General features: G+C 38.1%; 1 protein-coding gene across 3 annotated transcripts in view; it reads right to left on the bottom strand.

Moving 5' to 3' along the window:
* Positions 1–20,304, bottom strand: part of KLHL29 (kelch like family member 29) — a 477,994-nt gene that overhangs the window by 89,337 nt on the left and 368,353 nt on the right. For all 3 annotated transcript variants that reach the window (XM_089477918.1, XM_089477917.1, XM_089477919.1), the window contains one exon: positions 16,917–17,055. In XM_089477918.1, coding sequence (XP_089334044.1) covers positions 16,917–17,055 — 139 coding nt within the window. The remainder of the gene's footprint in view (positions 1–16,916; positions 17,056–20,304) is intronic.

The raw sequence follows: 20,304 nt of genomic DNA, 5'->3' as shown, positions 1-20,304 counted from the left end.
TGCACATCGCAGTAAATAAGGGATGGGAGAGACTAATGATTTCCCCATATGACACGAAGTCTAAGGTAGAACAAAAATTTGGGTCAAGAGCTTCCTCACATAGCCTTCCTCAAACAGGTGTTGCTCTCGAAATCACCAACATCCCCATCCACCTCTGGCCATGTTGTGGGTGATGGAAGATGTAGTGTAAGGAATCAGGCTGGAAAAAATCAGTGTGAGCCATCCTCAACCTTTATTCAAGTTCTCAGTGTTAACGCCTCCTCACTATTACCTCATATTTATTTGAGAGGATATTCAGCAACCTATTCTGTGGCTGACCTTATTAAGCTTTCTCTGAAGACAACAGAAGCAAACAACAGCAAGAAAGCTGTTAAGAGCTTGAGTCACTATTAGAATAAAGAAAACAACAATATTAGAGGCAACTCCACCCTGTTATTGCTCCTTGGAATAATTCAGTGATAATCTCTTCTCCTTTGTATTATGCCAAGTTATAAACGGCTGCTGCAATTGATTAAACACCAAAACAAAGCTAAGGTGTTTAATCAATCACAAAAGCCTCTTATGGAGAGCATAATACCCAGCAGAGATTACTGATGTTACACAAACTGACAGATATGGAAAAGAAAACTGTATCCTTTTTTTCTTTTCTTCTGGTGACAGTCTAATATTGGCAGCATGCTGCAACTGGGATCTTAATGTAGCATACACAACATGAGTACTGTTTAGATGCATCATTGGGATTTAAATTCTGAGAAAGTGCTGCTCTCAACGTACACAATGAACAAATGCATGCTTCTATCTATTCATCTGCCTAGTATGGTTTATGTGAGAATAAACCAGCTTGTGCAAGTTTACATCAGAAATCAGAGGGGTTATGTCTTGAACTGATTCCTATGAAATAAGCAAGGAATTTTTAAAATCCACCTTGCTCAGTCTAATGGTGGAGCCAGCCCTGAAAGAGAGAGGATTATAAGTCTGCCCTGGTGAGAGAGCACCAAAAGGTTATGGCTGAAGTATAGGGCTCTAAAACCCATCCAGTCTCAATGAAACAGAAGTGAGATACTACCTCCCTGCACAGGAAGCTGAGGTTGAAGTTATGAGGCTGAGAGAATGTGACTTGCCCACAGTCACCCAGTGGGTTTCCATGGCTGAGAGTAGAATCAAACCCTGGTCTCCAGAGTCATAATCCAACTCTCAAACCACTAATTACACCATTCTGGATCTTCAATTAATGCCAATTAAGTTTCAACCTGAGATTGTAGCACCACAAAATGTGGAGTTGTCAAAGATGGGTGGATGCTTTTACAAGGCACATAATGTTATTTGTTTAACATTGTGTTTCAGAGAGCCAGTGTGGTGTAATGCTTGAGAGTTTGGACTCTAGGTACCGGGGTTCAAATCTCTGGTTGATCATGAAAACCCACTGGGTGATCTCAGGCAACTCATGCTCTCTCAGCCTCAGAAGAAGACAAAGGCAAATCCCTTCTGCACAAATCTGGTCAAGAAATCTAAATCTGTCCAAGAAAAACCCGCAATAGGTTCCTCTTAGGGTTGCCAGAAGTCAAAAATGACTTGAAGGCACACAACAACATTTTGTTATATATGCATTTTGTAACATATGTAATGTCTCCTAGCCTGAGCACCCCTCCACCTTAATAACCAGTAGCTGCATTTGGTGAAGGAAGTCTGCTCAGTGGAGGTATGAGGAACTCCATGCAGCCCAAGTGGAAGCTTAACAGATCTCTTTTGCTGAATGCAGCTGCTGGTTGTTAAGGTGGGCTTGGGTTTGTTTTTCCCCCAATGTAGTCTTACAGTAGGACTACTTAGTCTTCCTGAACACAAGCACTTATGTAACTCCAGGTTATGAATCTCCAACTGTAATACTGAGTGCCAGCCAACATATTTTTGAACAGGAGAGCATACATTGGTACAAGTATTCTTGTGTATGCAGGAAACCCAGTTCTCTGTTTCCTCATCCCTAAACAAGGGCATGATGTAGAGGTATTCATCTAGTACCTTTCACCGGCTGGTACATCAGTAGTGAGGCTGCTCATAACTAAGGACCAGAACAGACAGGCCAAAATAAAGCTGCTTCGGGTCACTTTGGAGGTATGCTGTTTAAATGACACACATATCTTAAGAAGTCAGAAGCTGTGGCAAAGCAGCGCTCAAGTTCTTAGGACTGGAGTGTGGCTTTGGCATGGCTTCTGGCCTCTTAGGATCCATGCATCATTTAAACAGCATATCTCCAAAGTGACCTGAAGCAGCTTTATTTTGGCCTGTCTGTTTGGGCCTTTACTTTCAAAATGCTGTTTGCTGTTTCAAAGTGCTGTTTTTTCAGCCACTAAGCTAGCTAGCTAGCTCTCCCCTTTCAACACTTGCTCATGCATATACGTACACACATACATGGAAGTCTTCAAACATGGGATGTATGTCTAGGCAAGACTCACGCCTCCCTCCGGCCAGTTAGAAATTCACATTTTAAAAACACATTTCTGCCCCTTTAAAAGTTGTTGCCCTTCACAGCTATACATCCTCCTGTTTACAATCCACTGTTTTTCTGTCCCCTCCAAACTGCAGCTGCTGTCTCTGTCATTGTTGTTCCTGAAAAGACAACCAAAGTGTTCTCCTGCTGCAGCTGTGGAAAGCAATCATATTTAAAAGGGGGAAAAACCTATTAAGGATCAAGGGCTGCCTTGAGGACTCAGAGCCAAAAAAAGGGGAAAAAAAGTGGGGCTTAAACTTATAAAACAAAAGAATAACACAAAATAAATCTGAGTCACTTTCACTTAACATTTTTTTGCCAAATGTTGTGTATGTGTCGGTTTACTGCTTAGAAAATGTTGAAACTATTTGGTCTTATACAACCAACTGAGCCCATATTTTCCCAAACCATTAAATGCTACTTAGTATATTCTTACTACTCTACAAAAGACATAAGGAATATTATGCTAATAAAACTATAAAGTCTCTGTCAAAATCTGACATTTGCAACTGTTTGATCTGCCATGTTCCTGTATGTTTGCTTGGGCAGGCTTTAGAAATCGGCAGAAACCTAAATGTGAACACCTGATCAGTTTTTCTCTTTTCCCTAAAAGTTTAAATAGCATGATGTCATTTATTGGCCTTGTAATCACTGCTCACATTATAAAGGTCAAACATTTCACACTGTGGCAGGAAATCAATAACTTCCTCCCACAACCTGCAGGAAAAGAAAGTTTTGCTTCTAAAGAATAATGTGTAATAATAAACAATTTCAGTCTTTGCTTTATCAGCTTGGCAATCTTAGAGAACGGCTGCAGTAAGAAGCTGGGGAAGCCTGATAGATAAGCTCATTAAAATTAGGAAGTGATTTAGAACAGGACTCAAGATTTATCAGGAGCTAAACAGCAACATGGTTTGTTTAGGTCAGTGTTGAAACAAGCTAGGAGGGGAGCTTTTTAACAACTTAATTTTATGGGGTCTGTCAGGGAATTCTTTCAGAAACGGAAAGCACAGCGCCTACAGTGTGTGATGAATAGAGTTTCGAGTTTCTACTAACAAGGAAAAGATAAGCAGTGCTACATTAGACACCTGCTGTAAAGCAGAGTTTTAACCACATTAAGGTATATACAACTTTTAAAATAATCTGTGGCCTAATGAAGTTTAAAACAAATGAATTTCAACATGCCCTGACTGCTTAATTAGCTGAAATAATGGTAATACTTAGGAGTTTCTGCTTCTTTGTATACAGATGTATATATATTTTCTTACCAAGATACTCCATTAGTGAAACTTCCTCTATAAGTATGGGAAAGCAACATCAGACATATGTCTTTTCAAGATGTGGTTTAAGATTGTAATATCAGCATTCAGCTGGAACAGCTTTACAAGCAATAGTTGATTTAGCCATCAGCCTGTGGACAGCATTCCTACATGGTCTCTAAGTATAATTTCCAATGGATTTCTCCCAACTGCTAGGCTACAGAGGCCTCATTAAACCTGCTAACCATATTTATTTGGGCTGATTAACCATCTGATTGTGTTTTGAAGGTTGGCCATATTCTTCCTGAGATTCACATTGCATATGGAAAGCTACCTATACATATTATAGACAGCTGTCTGCTCTCTAGTTACACGCTTGAGTTATATTAACAAGTCAAAACAAACTCAGGATGTTCAAAACTAAGCCATCTGCTAGAAAAAAGAAGAAGTGTGAATAATGTGAAATGTGTTATGTAAAAGCCTTGCAACTAACAACAGTTGGTCCAGTGGCATCAATCCACAGTAAAACCCCACCAGTCTGGAAGATGTATGTTATACATGTGGAACATAGCAGTATGTTTACACCTAGGTAACCTCAACGATCCCATGCCTCAAAGTTAAATTTTATGTAATAATATCAGGGAAAGTTATTGGCTAACATCCCGGGTTGGCTGGAACTTCTAAAAAGGCTTCCTTTGTATTAAATGTGAGTTGTAAACCCAGTTACTTGTAGCGTTGCATACCACATTTCAAAGCCACATAGATTAACCTAGGCAGCTCCAACTATGAGCAACAGGGATCTAGGAGAGCTGGGTTTGAATGGATTTTAGGTAGGTGAAACTTTTCTAGAAGTGCGCTGATGCTAAAATTAGGCTGTATTTGAGAACCTGGAGATGGCAATATTATTATTATTCGGCCCATTGTACATGATAGCCTCATGAAGAATATAGGACAAGTTAAGGAAGAAATCATTGATTTCTCACTTCCCCGTTGATGACACAATTTCATCTTTATGAATCACCATCTTATTTGTTTTAGAAGAACATTATTTGCTTTCCATTGCAATAATGAAGGAACAAGTGCCACCTACACATTTCATTGTCTCAGAAAATTAACTGCAGCCACCTTGAAATTGAGTGCATATAAACATTTTGATTAGCTTGATGGTAATTTGTGATAGATATATTTTTTATTTTATTTTATGTAATTTTATATGATTTTATTGCTTTCAGGGCAGCTCCTTCCCTAGTGATGAAAGTTTTCCTGACCAGTTGTCTGAAGCCCCAACCAACATAGTCAATAGGAACTAAAATACAGAAGATCTGAGGGCCATGTGGTCTATTTGCTGTTTATGCTCACAACTGTTAATTCAAATTATAAGCATCTACTCCATCCACAAGAGTTCTGGTTTCCTTGGTTCATTCCCCTCAGATGTATCCATATTGCAGAAATAAAGCAATTTGACACCACTTTAACTACTATGGTTCCATCCTGTGGGATCCTAGGTTTTGTAGTTTGGTGATGTGGTTCAACCTGGTCTGTCTGAGAGCTCTGGTGCCTCATCAAACTACAAATCCCAGGATTCTGTAGGATAAAGTCACAGCAGTTAAAGTGGTGTCAAACTGCTTTATTCCTGCAGTGTGGATATACCCATAGTGGTGACAAATATAACCAGCTGAGCAATAAATATAAGTTTAGTTCTCTGCCCACTAAAAAAGAAAAAAGAAAAGAAAAGAAAAACAAGACTTAGTTGCTTAAACCAATGGAATAAATAAAACCAAATGGTCTTATCAGATTCACATTGCATATTGATATTTGTGTGTATGTATGTGTGGCTCAAACAGAAAGAGAAAGTTAGAGATTTGGAAATCCTGATGAAAATCTTAAGTGAAGATAAAATTGTACTCTAAAAAAATATATTATGGAATTGTTTTGGATGTGAAAGCACAGATCACAGGAGACTCATAGCTCTTGGTGGAACCTTTGGCTCAGATTGCTAATGCAATAATATTAGAATAATTTTGTTGAAGTCTTATACAGTGTAAATTAAATTTATTCATTTGTTTAGGGGGAAACATTGATCCTTAAGGAATTGAAAACTGAAAGCATAAAGAACAAAGTGAATTTAACATTTTCCATTATTTGGTAGTCCAGTTTCCAGATTATTAGTTTTTAACTGCCCAGTCTCTTGTGTATTTATCATGAGATCAGCCACATCTACAATTTATTCCCAGCTAATAAAAAGTCAGTGTTTCCTATATAGAAACAACATCTCATGTTTATGAGCCTTACTTATGATTCCTTATGTGTTCATAGAGCATACATAAGGATAAATGCACTACATACGAAGTAAGAGATTTCCACAGCACAAACAGTACTGTACTACATTATACATTTAATATACTGGAGTGGTTACTCAAGTAAATGAAGGTACTTCTGTAACAACATTATTGTAATATGATTGCCATAAAGCATGAATGGTGATTTATAACTGTTTTTTAAAAAATGAAAGTATTAGTGTTCATTTAGAATTATACTAGGAAAATTGTTTTCAAAAAAATTCCTAGGCATTTATCCTGTTATATGATCTGGTAGGAAAACATTTTATTTAGAAGGGTTTGTTACTACATTTAAAAACATTTTCATGAATTTTTTACAAAACTTCACACAATTATCGTGTGTGTGTGTGTGTGTGTGTGTGTGTTCACACGTGTGCGTATGCACACAAGCTGCAGATATATTTATTTTTGCTCTGGGAGATGCCGATTTAGTTTAACATATTGTGAGAGTGAATCATTTGATCGAAGGCTGCATCTACACTGCAGAATTAATGCAGTTTGACACCACTTTCACTGTCATGGCACAATGTTGTGGAATTCTGGGAATCATAGTTTTGTTGATATTTAGCCTTTCTGGTGCCACAACAAACTACAAATCCCACGATTCCCAAGGATGAAGCCATGACAGTTAAAATGGTGCCAAACTGCATTAATTCTGCAGCATGGCAGCAGCCCCTTGTTTATATATGCTCAGTTTCAAGAAGATTAATCTTTCGTTGGTGCAGACCCATGTACTCAATATTCTTTGTCAATCTGTTACCTACTATTGTCATTACCATATCAGTAAAACCAAGACAGGATTAATGGAAAATGCTGTGTTGACAAGAGATGTGGCCAGAACTAAACCAACAGAAACAATAGAGCCAACTTTCAGATATGCTTCTACCCAAAGGGTAGGGCATAATCTAATTTCTTCATTAAAAAGGCAGCTAGGACAAGCTTTGCTTAGTAGACAAGCAGAATGTCATAGGTGCTGAGCTCATGGAGTGAATTACAAATCTGCTTCTCTGCTGAGACTTCTTGGGGGTGGGGAGGGGGGTAAGAAACAAGTTTCAAAAGCACAGCTAAACAAGCAGAAGAACGAGCCAGTTGTCCTAGGAAGGGTAATGTTCCTTGACCTGCAAGTCTTTCTCTAAAGACTTTAAGGACAGAGCGAGCTCCCGCAAGACCTATGTCTGGAGGAACAAAGAAAGTGGGCCAAAAAACAGTACTGGCATCAATACGCATGAAAGCATTACCAGAGGCTGACGCCTACTATGCTACATAATGGCCCAGTTAGCTAGAGTATTACATACAAATTAAACAGCTAAAATGTTCCCAAGAGCCCAAGGATGGTAGAGGATGGAATACAAAATAAATCAGGAGAGAATCTCCCTTTCTGTCTCTCTCTTTTTGACAGAAAACATTGCTCCCCTCACCTTCGTTGAGACCAGATCTCTCTTAATCATATTTACTGCACAATAATCAAACAAGCCACTAGAACACAGCTGGTACTAGTGGCAAAATGTATAGAATTATTTCTTCCTCTAGATTTACATAAATCTTCAGACACAGGAGTATAGTTAACTGTTTGTTCTGCTAAGAGACTGGATTTTACAGGTTCTTTGTCACTCCTATATATTGCATAAATAGCATACTCCTATTCCTTGCATACTATTTTCAAATGTTTGCACTGTTTCTCCCCTTCTTAAATATTTACTATATTCATAACTTGCCTAGCACGAGGCTCCCGATGGGCTCCCATCCAAGGGACCAATCCAAGTCCACACCTGCTTAGTTTCAGCTTCTAGACTATTTGCTGGGTCCTTGTGGATTATTTATTTCCCTGTCAGCATAAATATATGCACATTACTGAGTGTCAGTGGTGAAGGAGGAGATGGAGGGATGGGGAATACAACATATGAAATTTACAGTGTGATGAAAATAAAACTATGCTGCAATCAAAGAAAATAGGCCCGGTGTTTAAATGATTGGATTTAATAATAGTTCATTTTCCAGCTTCGCTCAGACAATATTTTGAATGGGCAGGGAATATAGCCTATACAGCTAAAGAATCAGAACATCAGCAGGTATGTGAATTAAGTGCTAGATTTGGATGGCGGGGCCTTCATTTTACAGTGCTGTCACACCATGAAGCTCACTAAAAGATCTTTGGCAAGCTACCTGTTTTCATGGAATATATGCTCCTGACTTCTTGTGAAATTTGCTCAGCACAGAATATAGTAGAAAGTCCTATAAAAATTAGCCATACTCTTTTATCTTGAGTCTTATGGTACCCAATATTTTTTTTAATAACAGAGCTCTAGCATTAGAATTTTGTCATTTTCATGGGATCTATCTGTTGGTTTAAGGCTTGTCTACACTGACAAACCAAAAAAAACACACCCATATTGATCTTGCAATGGCCATGAGCGGAAGAAACTTGAACTCTCCATTCACTAAGTAAAAACAAAGATGACACAATGCTGATTGTGTCAGGGGAGGACTGGAATTGGGGGGACAGTATAAATGAACATGACATTTGGGTGGGGGGAAGGAAGAAGGAGGGGACAGTCCGATCTAACCCCTCACTGCTGATCTCATGGCTGGACATTTCCATACATAAAAGCTTAAATAAAATACAGTTTTATTTTTTCTTTCCTCACTCTGTGTGTGTGTGTGTGTGTGTGTACATTCAAAATCCCCCCACCCCTCACTGGGATGGCAAAGGGGGAGAGGGGATTGGATATGGAAACATCTAAGCAGAGTGCAAGGTGGTCTAGACTGAAAGGCAAACAATAACTGTTGTTTGATATGTTGATGCACAGTGGGAGGGCAAAAACCAAATGAGTGAAGTGAGTTTGCATGGAGGAAATATCTGACCAGCAAAGTCTGATCTCAACTCTCTGTGTTTGTTTGTGTGTGAGGTTAATGGGTTCCTGAGGGGTTGTTGTGGACCAAGAAAATGAGAGGTGAGGCTGATTTTTTGTGGGTGGTCAGTGTAGACAACACCTTAGTGCTGGTGAGTTGTCTGCCAGATTTTTAGGGTGTGACACTGAGCTCTTAATCCAGTTATCTGAAGCATAGACACACAACACATTCTTATTAGTAAAATGCAAATGTTTGAAGGGAGTGCTCTGCAGAATAGGATGGCAGTGAAATGATTGTTTTAACTTAGTAATTTAGAGAACATAAGGAGACCTGTTGTTTGTTACTGCAGGCCTTCAAATGGTTTCTGACCTATGGTGACTCTAAGACAACCCTATCATGGGGTTTTCTTGGCAAGATTTGTTCAAAGGAGGTTTACCTTTGCCTTCACTTGAGGCTGAAAGAGTCTGACTACGCCAAGGTCACCCAGTGGGTTTCATGACTGAGCTGGGAATCAAACCCTGGTCTCCAGATTCGTGATCCAATGCTCAAACCACTATGCACCACTGGTTTACAAACTTTCAAATTATATTCTGCCTTGTCCAATTATGGTATTATTCATGTACAAATCTAAATAGTTTAGTTGAAATTTTCCCCAGAAAACCCGGGCTGATGTATCAATGGGTCAGTGTAAGTACTGTACTTTAACTCTTATATATATAAAAAAGGAACTATCCCCTTCTCTGAGTAGAGTGATGAAAGGCAAGAGCTTAGTCCATTCCACAAGCACTTAAAAGAAGCACCGACCCCCTCTACTCTCTCTGCTGTGGCACCACTTCTGACCTGTTCGAATGCTTGGATGGGAAAATGGCAGCAGTGATAGCTCTGTGGCTCCCTCAAAAGAGCACCAAGAGGAATCAGGCTTTGAAGGATTTGAGTAAGACATTTGTATATGTTTGTCAGGTTTTCTGAGTTAAAATTAGAAAAAAAGTTATCACATGAAAGGCTATAATCACTGCTAACATGATTGCCATTTTCTTTGCTTTGCCCTTTCATCCTTTTTGACAAGTGTGCATTTTCTTAGTCTCACCTGTGCCTGGTCGCCTCCTGCACACATCACACAGCCACCTTTTACTGTAGTTCAACCCCCATCCATCAAGTCTTCAGGGTAAGCACAAACAGTCAGGCCTGCTGGAATTTGTAGGTTCCTTTGCATTATTTTTCTTGCTCTGTTGTCCTTTACACCCTTTGTTACCTGCCCCTATGTTTCACCTTTGACTTATCCATGGATCATACCAAAATCTACAGTTATGGTCCCCAAACCTGCCTTTGAATTATACATGACTTGTAGTCGTGTATATCTGGTTGGTGAGGGTGTGTGCATATGCAGGAGCTATTTTTAATACCTGCAATTGCTAAAAACTTGGAGCCAAAGGAAAAAGTTTCCTTTTCAAGCAAGGTACTTGCCTGTCAACATTTCTAGTGGCTTGAAGCAACAGTTTGAACATTTTGTTCAAGTTTCTCTGTTTTGCTGCTTTTGCCCCTTAACCATTTCGATGTAAGTGTCCCTCATTTAGATAACAATTTCTCTTTACCCTTACCTATCAAGTCCTCCCAAAAGCCAGGATCAGAGTGGCCTGTGAGATGGGAGTAACCATGGCTAGGTCACACAAATCATCTTGCAAGCCACAGTGTGACAGCTGTCTGGTTCACTGCTGTCTAGTAAGAGCCAGAGCTGGAGCAGTGATTAGCCTGTCATTTCTTGGATAAGATTTGAAGCTCCATTTTGAACAAGTGAAAACACTAAAGGAAAACAGTAAAACTCCCAAGGAGGGTGAGCAGTATTAATACTTGCAGCTACAGTAGTGCAAAAATGGAGGTCTAACCAAAAGGATACAGACAGTTTAAAAAAAAGGAAAAGAAAAAAAAGAAGGGTCCTGTCTACTTTGGCCTGTCAAGATTTTGGCTGCTCATTTGATTAACATAATCCCCTCTGTAAATATTGCCTTTCACAGTAAATATCTGCACATGAATCTGACAAACCTAGGGATGCCAACCAATTAAAAAGTTATTATACTCCATTAACTGATTTGTTTTTAATTGAGTGGATTTATAACACAACCAATTAAAACAAATATGACACCATCTCAGGAAATGGTGCTATTGTAAAAACATCAAATTTAGCATTTTTATTGCGAGAACTTCAAACTGATAATTTTGTTGGTCCTAGATTTAAAAACAACAACTCTCATCAGAAAACTGTGAATCAAGATATATGTACACACATAGACAGACACACATAGAGTTCTGTCCCGATTCAGCCATGGCTATTATACAAAGAAGCTCTTGTAGGACCAAATGGCCCCTGTCCATTCAAGTACTCCTCTGTCTGTTTTAGTGGTGTGAAAAAGATTCCACCAGTGGACTAATTTCATGTGTATGTGGTAACTTTAGAATAGGATCATGCTTTTCAATTAAAACGAGCACTAAACCATTTTGATTCAAGCTAAAACCTGTTACTGTCTTCAGTGTGCTATACTACATTATCATGGCACCTGCAACACACCTTCCCATATTGTCTTTTGCTCTGCATGGAAAGAGTTAAACACTTTTGGAACTTTCAACACATTTCATACAGAATCCCACAAATTTGTACTCTGTGAAAAGATGTTTTCCAGAAGTTTGGCAGCTACAAAACATCAAACCTAACAGCCAGCTAAAATGTTAAGTTGGGATACATGCCACTGTTTAACAAAACAGACTGTATGTCGTTCCCCCCCAAAAGGAAGCCATCAGTGAAAGCGTGGAACTATTTTCCATACTAGTATTTCATTGACTTAGGTAAAAGAAAAGGCATCTCAAGCATTTTTCCCACTTTTGCACACCATACAAAGGAATAGTACATTTTGTTCTTTCCTTCAAACCATTCAACCAGCCTCTAGATTTTATAACTGATTTAACAGAAGCAGTTGACAATACTCTTATGGCTGCAGAATGTGTCTTGGCTCAGAAAAATAATCTAATTCTGTTTTTCTTTCTTGAATGAGGGAGTAGAAGGACCTTCACAATGCCTGTTTATCTCTTTAAGGCCTAAAGGCGGCATGCTATGAATTCTTGGTCTGACTTGACTTTTGAGTTAAAAGGAAGCCCTATGATAAATAGCCCAGTTCTAAATGCCTAGCAGATTTATTATCTGGTTGATTTTTGGCACTTCCTCCAGATCTGAAAATGGAATAAAAACTAGAACTGGGTTCTGAAAACACACAAACTATTTTTGTCTTTGCTCTTCTAAGTACAGTGTATTAACACTTACTATAAAAGTAACCAAACAACTGGCTCCACATGATTTCAGAAATGAACTAGTTAAGAAATATAGCACTCATCTACACAAATAATTTGGCCACAAGTTCATTCATGTCCTTGACATATACAACACATGTACATGAATGTGTACATGAAAATGAACATTTATTTTTACAGAGGATTTCATCAGGAAGTCAGTTAGAACAGCAAAGAATAAATTGATTCTTGGGGGAAGCAACTCATTCCAATGCTTTCCCCCCAACCTTAGTTGAATGATATGTAAGTGAATACCAGGTTTTACTGCTCTTCCAGGGCAGTATTTTTGGACACAAAATACAGGCTAGAACAATATATTTCTTTGGTTTCTAAAATGTAAAAAACATTGTGAGCTTTTGAGTCCATCAGAACTTTAAGGCTTAGATGGTACAAAATTTGGGAGACTGGAGAAGAAAAAGAATGCTTCCATTTAGTTAAATACTGGAATGATATAGCAATACCAACACAAACAACAATAAGAGGTAGCTGAGAAACAAGGTTGCCACACTGTGAAACTTTTAGACAACCAAGGACCCAAGCTGCATGTGAAAACTGAATAAATTTGCCCAAGAGATGAGGGGAAAGCCCTTCAGAGTTTAGGAATAGCCAATAAGGGCAAACAAACCCTAGTATACCACTAGTATCTGGTGCCTTAAACATGCATTTTCAGTTCAGATTCTGAAAAAGGAAGTTCTCCAAATCCATTGTGTGCAGAAAGAAATACTCTCCAGATCTAGGTTTCTGCTTGGTTATACTTGCACCCTCTGTACACCTTGTTGGCCTAACTATTTATTTCTATATTTAACTAATATGCTGTCAGAGTGCATCTAGGCTATAGAAAAAAAATGCAGTTTGAAATCACTTTAAGTCTTGTGGCTGCATCCTGGAATTTGTAATTTTACAAATTTACTAGGTCTTTCACTTTCTCTGCCCAAGAGTGCTGGTGCCTCACAAAACCACAAATCCCAGGATTCTGTATGATAGAGTTAAAGTGGTGTCAAACTACATTATTTCTATGGTGTAGATACACCCTTAGCCTCCCCATGTTGGGACCCAAGGCAGTTTATAATTATCAAAAGAGGTATGTTTAAACACAACTCTGCCAAAGTGTGGGGTGTTCTGATCCAATTTCACAGTTTGGCAGCTACCTTTCTTTCCTGCCCCAGGCTAAAATTTTCATCTTGCTCAGAGTCAATGACCGTCTTCATAGGATCTATGCACCAAATGAATGAGATCATCTCAAAATGCCAAATTTGGAATGATTACATTAATAAAAACCTGAGTCAAATGTGTCTCCAGTGCTATTATTAACATGCAAAGGGAAATGGGATAGTTAGGACAGACACAATTATGTTGACTTGAAAAGAAGAAGCAAAGGTATAGATCTTATGTGGGGCGGCGGGGGGGGGGATGAAGTGACAGTCTGAGCACTGTTCATGTTATTAAAAAATAGTTTGTCGCTATGGTGGAATTACATACTGTTTCAACAAACATGAATTCCCAAGTGTGTGACTGAAGAATTAAGATGCCTTTAAGTAGTTTCTGATTTATGGAAGGGGGGGATTAAAATGACAGGTAGCTGGTGAAAGGCCAGTATGGAATGCCATCCATTCTTTTTCCTGCATTCTTGAACAGTTAGAGCTAATGAAATCCCCATCTGCCCAACATGCTCTTCAACAATTCTCTTCTAGTACTTTATACACATGTATACAAGTCGCTGTCTTAACTGGCATTTTGCAAAGGTGGGATAGCTGTGTTACATCTGTTGTAGCATCAGCAACAACAAAAAATCTGGTGATACTTTAAAAGTTGAACAATTTTTATTTGGCATAGGCCTTCATGGACTCCAACCTGCTCTGTGCATCTCATAAAGTAGGTTGGAATTCACTAGAGCTTATTTCAAATAAAATTAGCCTTTAAGGGACCAAAACTCTTTTTTATAATATACTGACCTCATATCAACTGTTGAAGTAGTGGTGGCAAATTCTGTGTTGTTTTATTTCAACTCATCATTTGTGCTCAGAGAATAGTCCTGTTTCCTCACATAAGGTTCCAAATGTATTTTTCCCTAGTACACCTGCAGGGTGAAAATCAGGAATGGTGTAGTTGTTTGAGTGTTCGACTACATCCAAGGTTTGAATCCCAACTTGGCCATGAAACCCACTGGGTGACGATGGGCAAGTCACACACTCTCAGCTTCGGGGGAAGACAATGACAAACCTCCTCTGAATAAACATTGCCACCCAAACTCCATAATAGGTTTGCCTTACGGTCCCCACAGGTCAGAAACTACTTGAAGACACACAACAGCAGCAACAACTAAAAAACCAGCAACACCTGCTGGGAAGGGAGACTTCAATCTGGAACATATGAATAGGAAGGGGGAAATTTAAGACACCCATCTGTATTTTTCTAGTCTGCAATAATTGTCTGATGAAGTGGTTTTGTATTTTTTTAATAGTGCAGTTCAGTCACAAGCATTTGTATGCATGGTGCCCTAGTTCATAGAATATTCAGGCTGTCCAGGAAAATCTATAGTTTATTTTTTATTGTTACAATTGACTATATCTGTTATCTAACTTGACTTCCGGTTTGTTTGTGGATTTGGACTGCTAGTCTGACATAAATGCAGGGCATATTTGAATATTACAATTCCTAAACAACGGTGAAAAGAAGTCTCTGAAACTATATGTGTTCACTCTCAAACCTTGGGCAAGGTAACAGTTCACTGAAAGAGTCAAAGCATTGCAAGTGAATGGTCCCATTTTCAGACCATGGCACCTCCAGCTAACATCTTTGTCTTAAACCTTTCCTTACTTTTGATAAAAAAAAAAGAGTTTACTGATTTTTTTCTAACATCTTGCATTATTTATTTAAAATGTGTATACTCTTAACTTTCTGTTGAAACAGTCAAGGTGGCTTACAGCAGCTTAAAATAATCCCCTCATAGTAAAAGATAAGTCATTTTGAGGTTCTCACTTATTGGTCTTAAACTTGACCATGACGGCTTTATTAATGCTATAGTCAGTCTGCAGTTCATCTCCATCTGACAACTCTCTAAGATAAATAAGACTTCGTTTTTCTCTTTCTTAAGTAGCAGATGATATCTGATGACTTGACTAGCTAGTGAGAGGCTTCACAGCTCCACTCAATGACACTGCATGGCCAGTCAATTACTGGGTTTCTATAAACGGAGTCTAAGATTTGCCTTTCCCTGTAGAATACATATCTCATCTCTGAAAGAGACATATAATGCAGGCCTTAACTAGTACGGTAAGTGATAATGAGCAGACAGGAGCACAGATATGGAGAAAGTAGCTTAAGCTAGCTATCATTAGATTTATGAAGGGAGGGAAACATGCTATCAGGCCAACCTTTTATGAATAATTGAGAAGGCAGTCAGTGCAATTATATGACAGTAGCGTAAGATCTCCACAATTAGGAAAAAAACTCAAGCTTTAAGCAAGAGGACATAACCCATGGAAAAGGAGATACCAGCAAACATGCCACCCTGGAATAAAATACAGGCGCTTTTGTGTTAGTTGGCAACATTTAAATGCACAATTTGAAAGCAAGCGCAGTGGTCTGTAATTCTCCCCCGGCCCACTTTTTGTGTCTGTATGTGTCTGCACAGTCCAGGCTCAGAGATTTGTTCAGGAAAAAATACTGCAAGGCAAAAACCAGCAGCCCCATTAATTTGCTGATGATTGAGAGAAATAGGAACATTATTCTTAGTGGGTTTCCCCTGTGTTGCTATGCTGACTTACTAACGGTGTAAAAATAGCAATTTATTTCTGTGTGAATCTGTGAAGCAAGTACATTTAAAATAATGAATATAAGGGAAAGTAAAAGAGGACCATGCAATGTTTGGATTCAACTGGCTAGAAACGAAGGGAGAAAACTGCAAAGGTGCAAACACATTTTATATATATATTTAAAAAAACACCACATCCACACACCAACCGCTAAGCACTTAAACTAAATTCCAATTTGGTTGGGGAGAAAAGTCCTTTACCAAGCAGAGAGAACTCAGGAATTTTTAAAACTGTAATCCTTTCTTCCTTCCTACCTGCTTGAAATGTGTGTTGTTGCATAGAAAAGTTGCATACAAATACTCTAATGTGTGTTTTCTTTTTAGTCGTTCCTTGGCTTCCAAGAGCCAAAGCATCAGGTGTTCAAAACCTCAAAGACAAAAGGGTTACATGTATGCTGCACCACTCAGTTTTCATCACTATGAGCTCAGCATCTTTCAGGGATATGCATGTGAGTTATTTCAGACTTAAACAAAGAGCTCATCACATCCCTTTAAATTGCTGATTTAACAATTGTGTTTTGTGATTTTTTTTGGTACCGCTATACAATTTACATGCGTTTGACTTTAAAATGCTCCATGAGAGGACATTTCATGTCAGCCAAAATATGCAACTAGAGAGATCTGGGATCATGCAGCTCAAGTTATGTGTAACAAATGGATCTGAAACTTATGTTCAAAAACAATACATTCAGAGTAAGTGGAAAGAATGGCTACTGGCTCTGTGACAGGAGAATCAAATCTTCATAAACCTGAAAGAGAGGGGAGGAAAAAAAAGCGACACAAATGCGCCCTACAAAAGAACAGACCAGATCACAGCTGGAAGGAAGGCAAACCTTTTAATCAGGTCCTTGAAATACAAGCTGCAGGAAGCTAGAACATTTTGGTGGACTTCAAACTCTTTGCCTTCAACAATAATTTTCAGGTCTGTAAACTCTTTCGCTCTGCGTTGCTGGTTCAACTCCTTCAACATTTCTGCAGAACAGAGAAGACAGACAGTGCCAGGATTCCCATTAAGAGGTTTTTTTTAATTTTATTCTTTAAAATTAAAAAAAAAAATAAAACCAAGGAAAGTAGAGAAAATAGAAAATGCTTGATAGTCTTGGCAAGACTGGCTCAACGTTGACATTCAAAGAGATCACAAACATAATACACATTATACAGATATATATGCTTATGAAAGCAAGACACAGTAGCTTTAAATATAATTAAAAATCCTACATTTCAAAGAGAAAAAAGGTTTTCTTGCATCAATAAATTAGAAGCACAAAGAATACATTACCACTGAATAGTTAAAAATATTTTTTTTTGTAACAGAATGCAAGAGCAACTGCTTTATCGTCTTCAAACACAAATGGTTTTTAAACGTACTGGAATTAATACTGAATAAAAACATGACATTTATGGTGCAGTATGAACTTGACATGTTCCAAAGGGGTGGGAGTGGGGGAAATGCAAAGCTTGTGCAAATTCTTTACATCTGGCCAAAATAAAATAAATTATAAGTGAAAAAGAAAAAGAAAAAGCTTTAAACGACAAATTTAACTCTGTGGTGAAGGTCTAACCATGATAACTTGAAAGATCTCAAAGCAGAAAGCAACACTTTTTGACACGTTGAATATCTCATTAAAAACAAAGCACAAGGGAAGAAATGTGCATCATGCTCCTTCTGCCATTTCTCAAGACTTGAACCTTCATTATTCATCTTTGATTTAAGTTCTTAGAATTATTTTACAGTATCAATTCATTTTAACACAAGAGAATACAAATGCACCTCCAAGAACATTTACTTCTCATAACAATTGACTTACCGTGTATATATAATATCCAGCTCTCGCTTCTTTTATACCAAGAGAGCAAATCAGCCCCAATCCCTATAACACTGTGAAAATGGTGAAAACTCTATGGTGAATAAGTCCCTAAACTAATGTCTCAGAAAGGCTAGTAAGGCAGATAGAACACAGACTTTTGGTAAATGTGCAATTTAAAGGATTCATTATTTTAAGGTGCTTTTTGTTTGTTTTTTGCTTTTCAAATGTATTTCATCTACTGTTCTACACTTGCAATAGGTTAAGCTCTTCAGAGACAGCATGGTGTAGGGATTTGAGAGTTAGTTTACAACTCTGGAGACCAAGATTGGGTCCCTCCTCAGCCATGAAAATCCAGTGTTTAAATTTGGGCAAGTCACACTCTTTTAGCCTCAGAGGAAGGCAATAGCATACCCCCTCTGTATAAATGTTGACATAAAACCCCACTTTAGGGTCACCCTAAGTTGGAAATGGTTTGAAGACACACAACAACAACAACATTTTCTTCAATCTTACAGAGCTGTCACTACACTTAGATGTAATGAACTCGCTGCCTCTGGCAGTAAATTTTGAAAATCATGAAAAGAGCAGCTGAATTTTAGTTATTTATAATACTACGATTCTACTGCTAGGAAGGTGGAGAAGCACATATGTGATTTTCTGTCTGGGATGTCAAAATAATGTGATTCTGTTTTGAGCAACAAATTGCCCTGGACTGCCCCTGAACACTTGTATAGATCCATTCTTGGGCATTATACTATTCTCCTTCGGCTCAATCCATTTGCACTAATCTGGATTTAAAGGTGGTCTTCAAGTGTGTCTGTCACTCACAAGGTAAAGGAAACAGAAAATCTAATCAAAAGATCCATACCTCATTTCTGATCATTGGGAGTGGCCACTCCCAAATGGAGGGCTTACCAAACAAATATCATTTGTTGAAAAAAGCAGCCATTATGAAAACAGGAGCAACTCAAGTTTAAAAACACTTACATACTTAATATGTTCAGTGATGACCAAGCCAAGTCCAACCCAACATAAGCAACTTAGATTTTTCAGGCCCTAATAGCAAAGTGTCACTTTGAATATTCATGTCTATTTAATGGAATCACAACAGTGTCTGAAAGGGTAATTATTTTGCACTGAAATGGGTCAGTGTTCTCTGGAGAGCAAACAGATCATTAAAGATGGTATGGAAATAACAGCAGGCCTCTGTCAGATCTATATCAGAGGAAAATAAAGCACGGTGTCCTTTGGGTGGTATATCAGGAGATATTTTGAAAGTATCAGTTTGAGATGAAATGTATTAACATGATTTATACCACACACAATCTTTAAAGAAGATGAAATGTTTGGAGATTTGAAATCTTTTGAAGCTTTTCTGTAGCTGAATTAGTGAGTCTAGACTTCAGCAAGACCTATATAGGCTTACATTAGTGAGTCTAGACTTTGCTTCAGCAAAATCTATATAGGTCTATACAAAGAATCAGCATATATGACAACTGCTTTCACTGGGCAGCAGGCTCCACCTGCATGTGCTGAGAGACTGAATTTTCAGACAGATGGAGCAAATGGGAGTTGACAAAACTGACAAGTTTACAAAACCAATAAATGAAGAATAGTTAAAAAAAAAGAAACAGATGAATGCAAAAAAGGGAAGCACTTCACACACACACACACACACACACATTAAATTGTGTTGTATATAGATGTCTAAAACTTACAATTATTTATTAAAATCTCCTGGAACACAGGTCAACATCTGACTTTAAATATAAAAAGTTTTCCTTTTTATGTTTCCTGTGCGGTTTATCATCCCAGCCTCTGAGGAAGTGATGCCAGATTCTGGTTTCCACTGAACGTCCCCCCCCCCCCCCCATGAAAGCATTCTCTTTGAACTCAAAAGCTAGCATGGCTAAAATGTTTTTTCTGAGTTTGTCTCTTAAAGGATGACACTTTAAATTGGTTTCATTTGCTTTATTGTTAGCCTCACTGACCTCCATTATTGGAAGAAGGGTGGATTACCAATCAGATGAATATCTAAATAAATAAAATTGTAGGGAGTAATAATGAAGTAAAAATATATACTCAGATGCTATAAACAATACAGAGAACAAAAGAAGTATTAATTGCTTTAGCCACTTATATACAGAAATATGTTGTATAATGTCTAAAGCTACTTGGATAAAATGGCATTGTCAAAATTCCTTCTGTATGTGAGTGCTTTTCTACCAACAAATGCTTAAACCACTTCATATTAACTGGAAGTGAAATGAAGCTCACAATTTTCCTTAATAATTGTTTTTGCTAAAACATCTTTACTGGAATCCTATAGTGGCAAGAGTACACAACGCACATCAGGGCTGATGCCCACTACAAATTGATGTGCGCTGGGCATCGATTACATTGTGTACTTTGC

Source organism: Sceloporus occidentalis, unplaced genomic scaffold (assembly GCF_023333645.1).
Source record: "Sceloporus occidentalis isolate IW3139 unplaced genomic scaffold, rSceOcc1.0.p SCAF_12, whole genome shotgun sequence".
Lineage (NCBI taxonomy): Eukaryota > Metazoa > Chordata > Lepidosauria > Squamata > Phrynosomatidae > Sceloporus > Sceloporus occidentalis.
The sequence above is the reverse complement of the archived record's forward strand: the minus strand, read 5'-3'. Positions and strand labels throughout refer to the sequence as shown.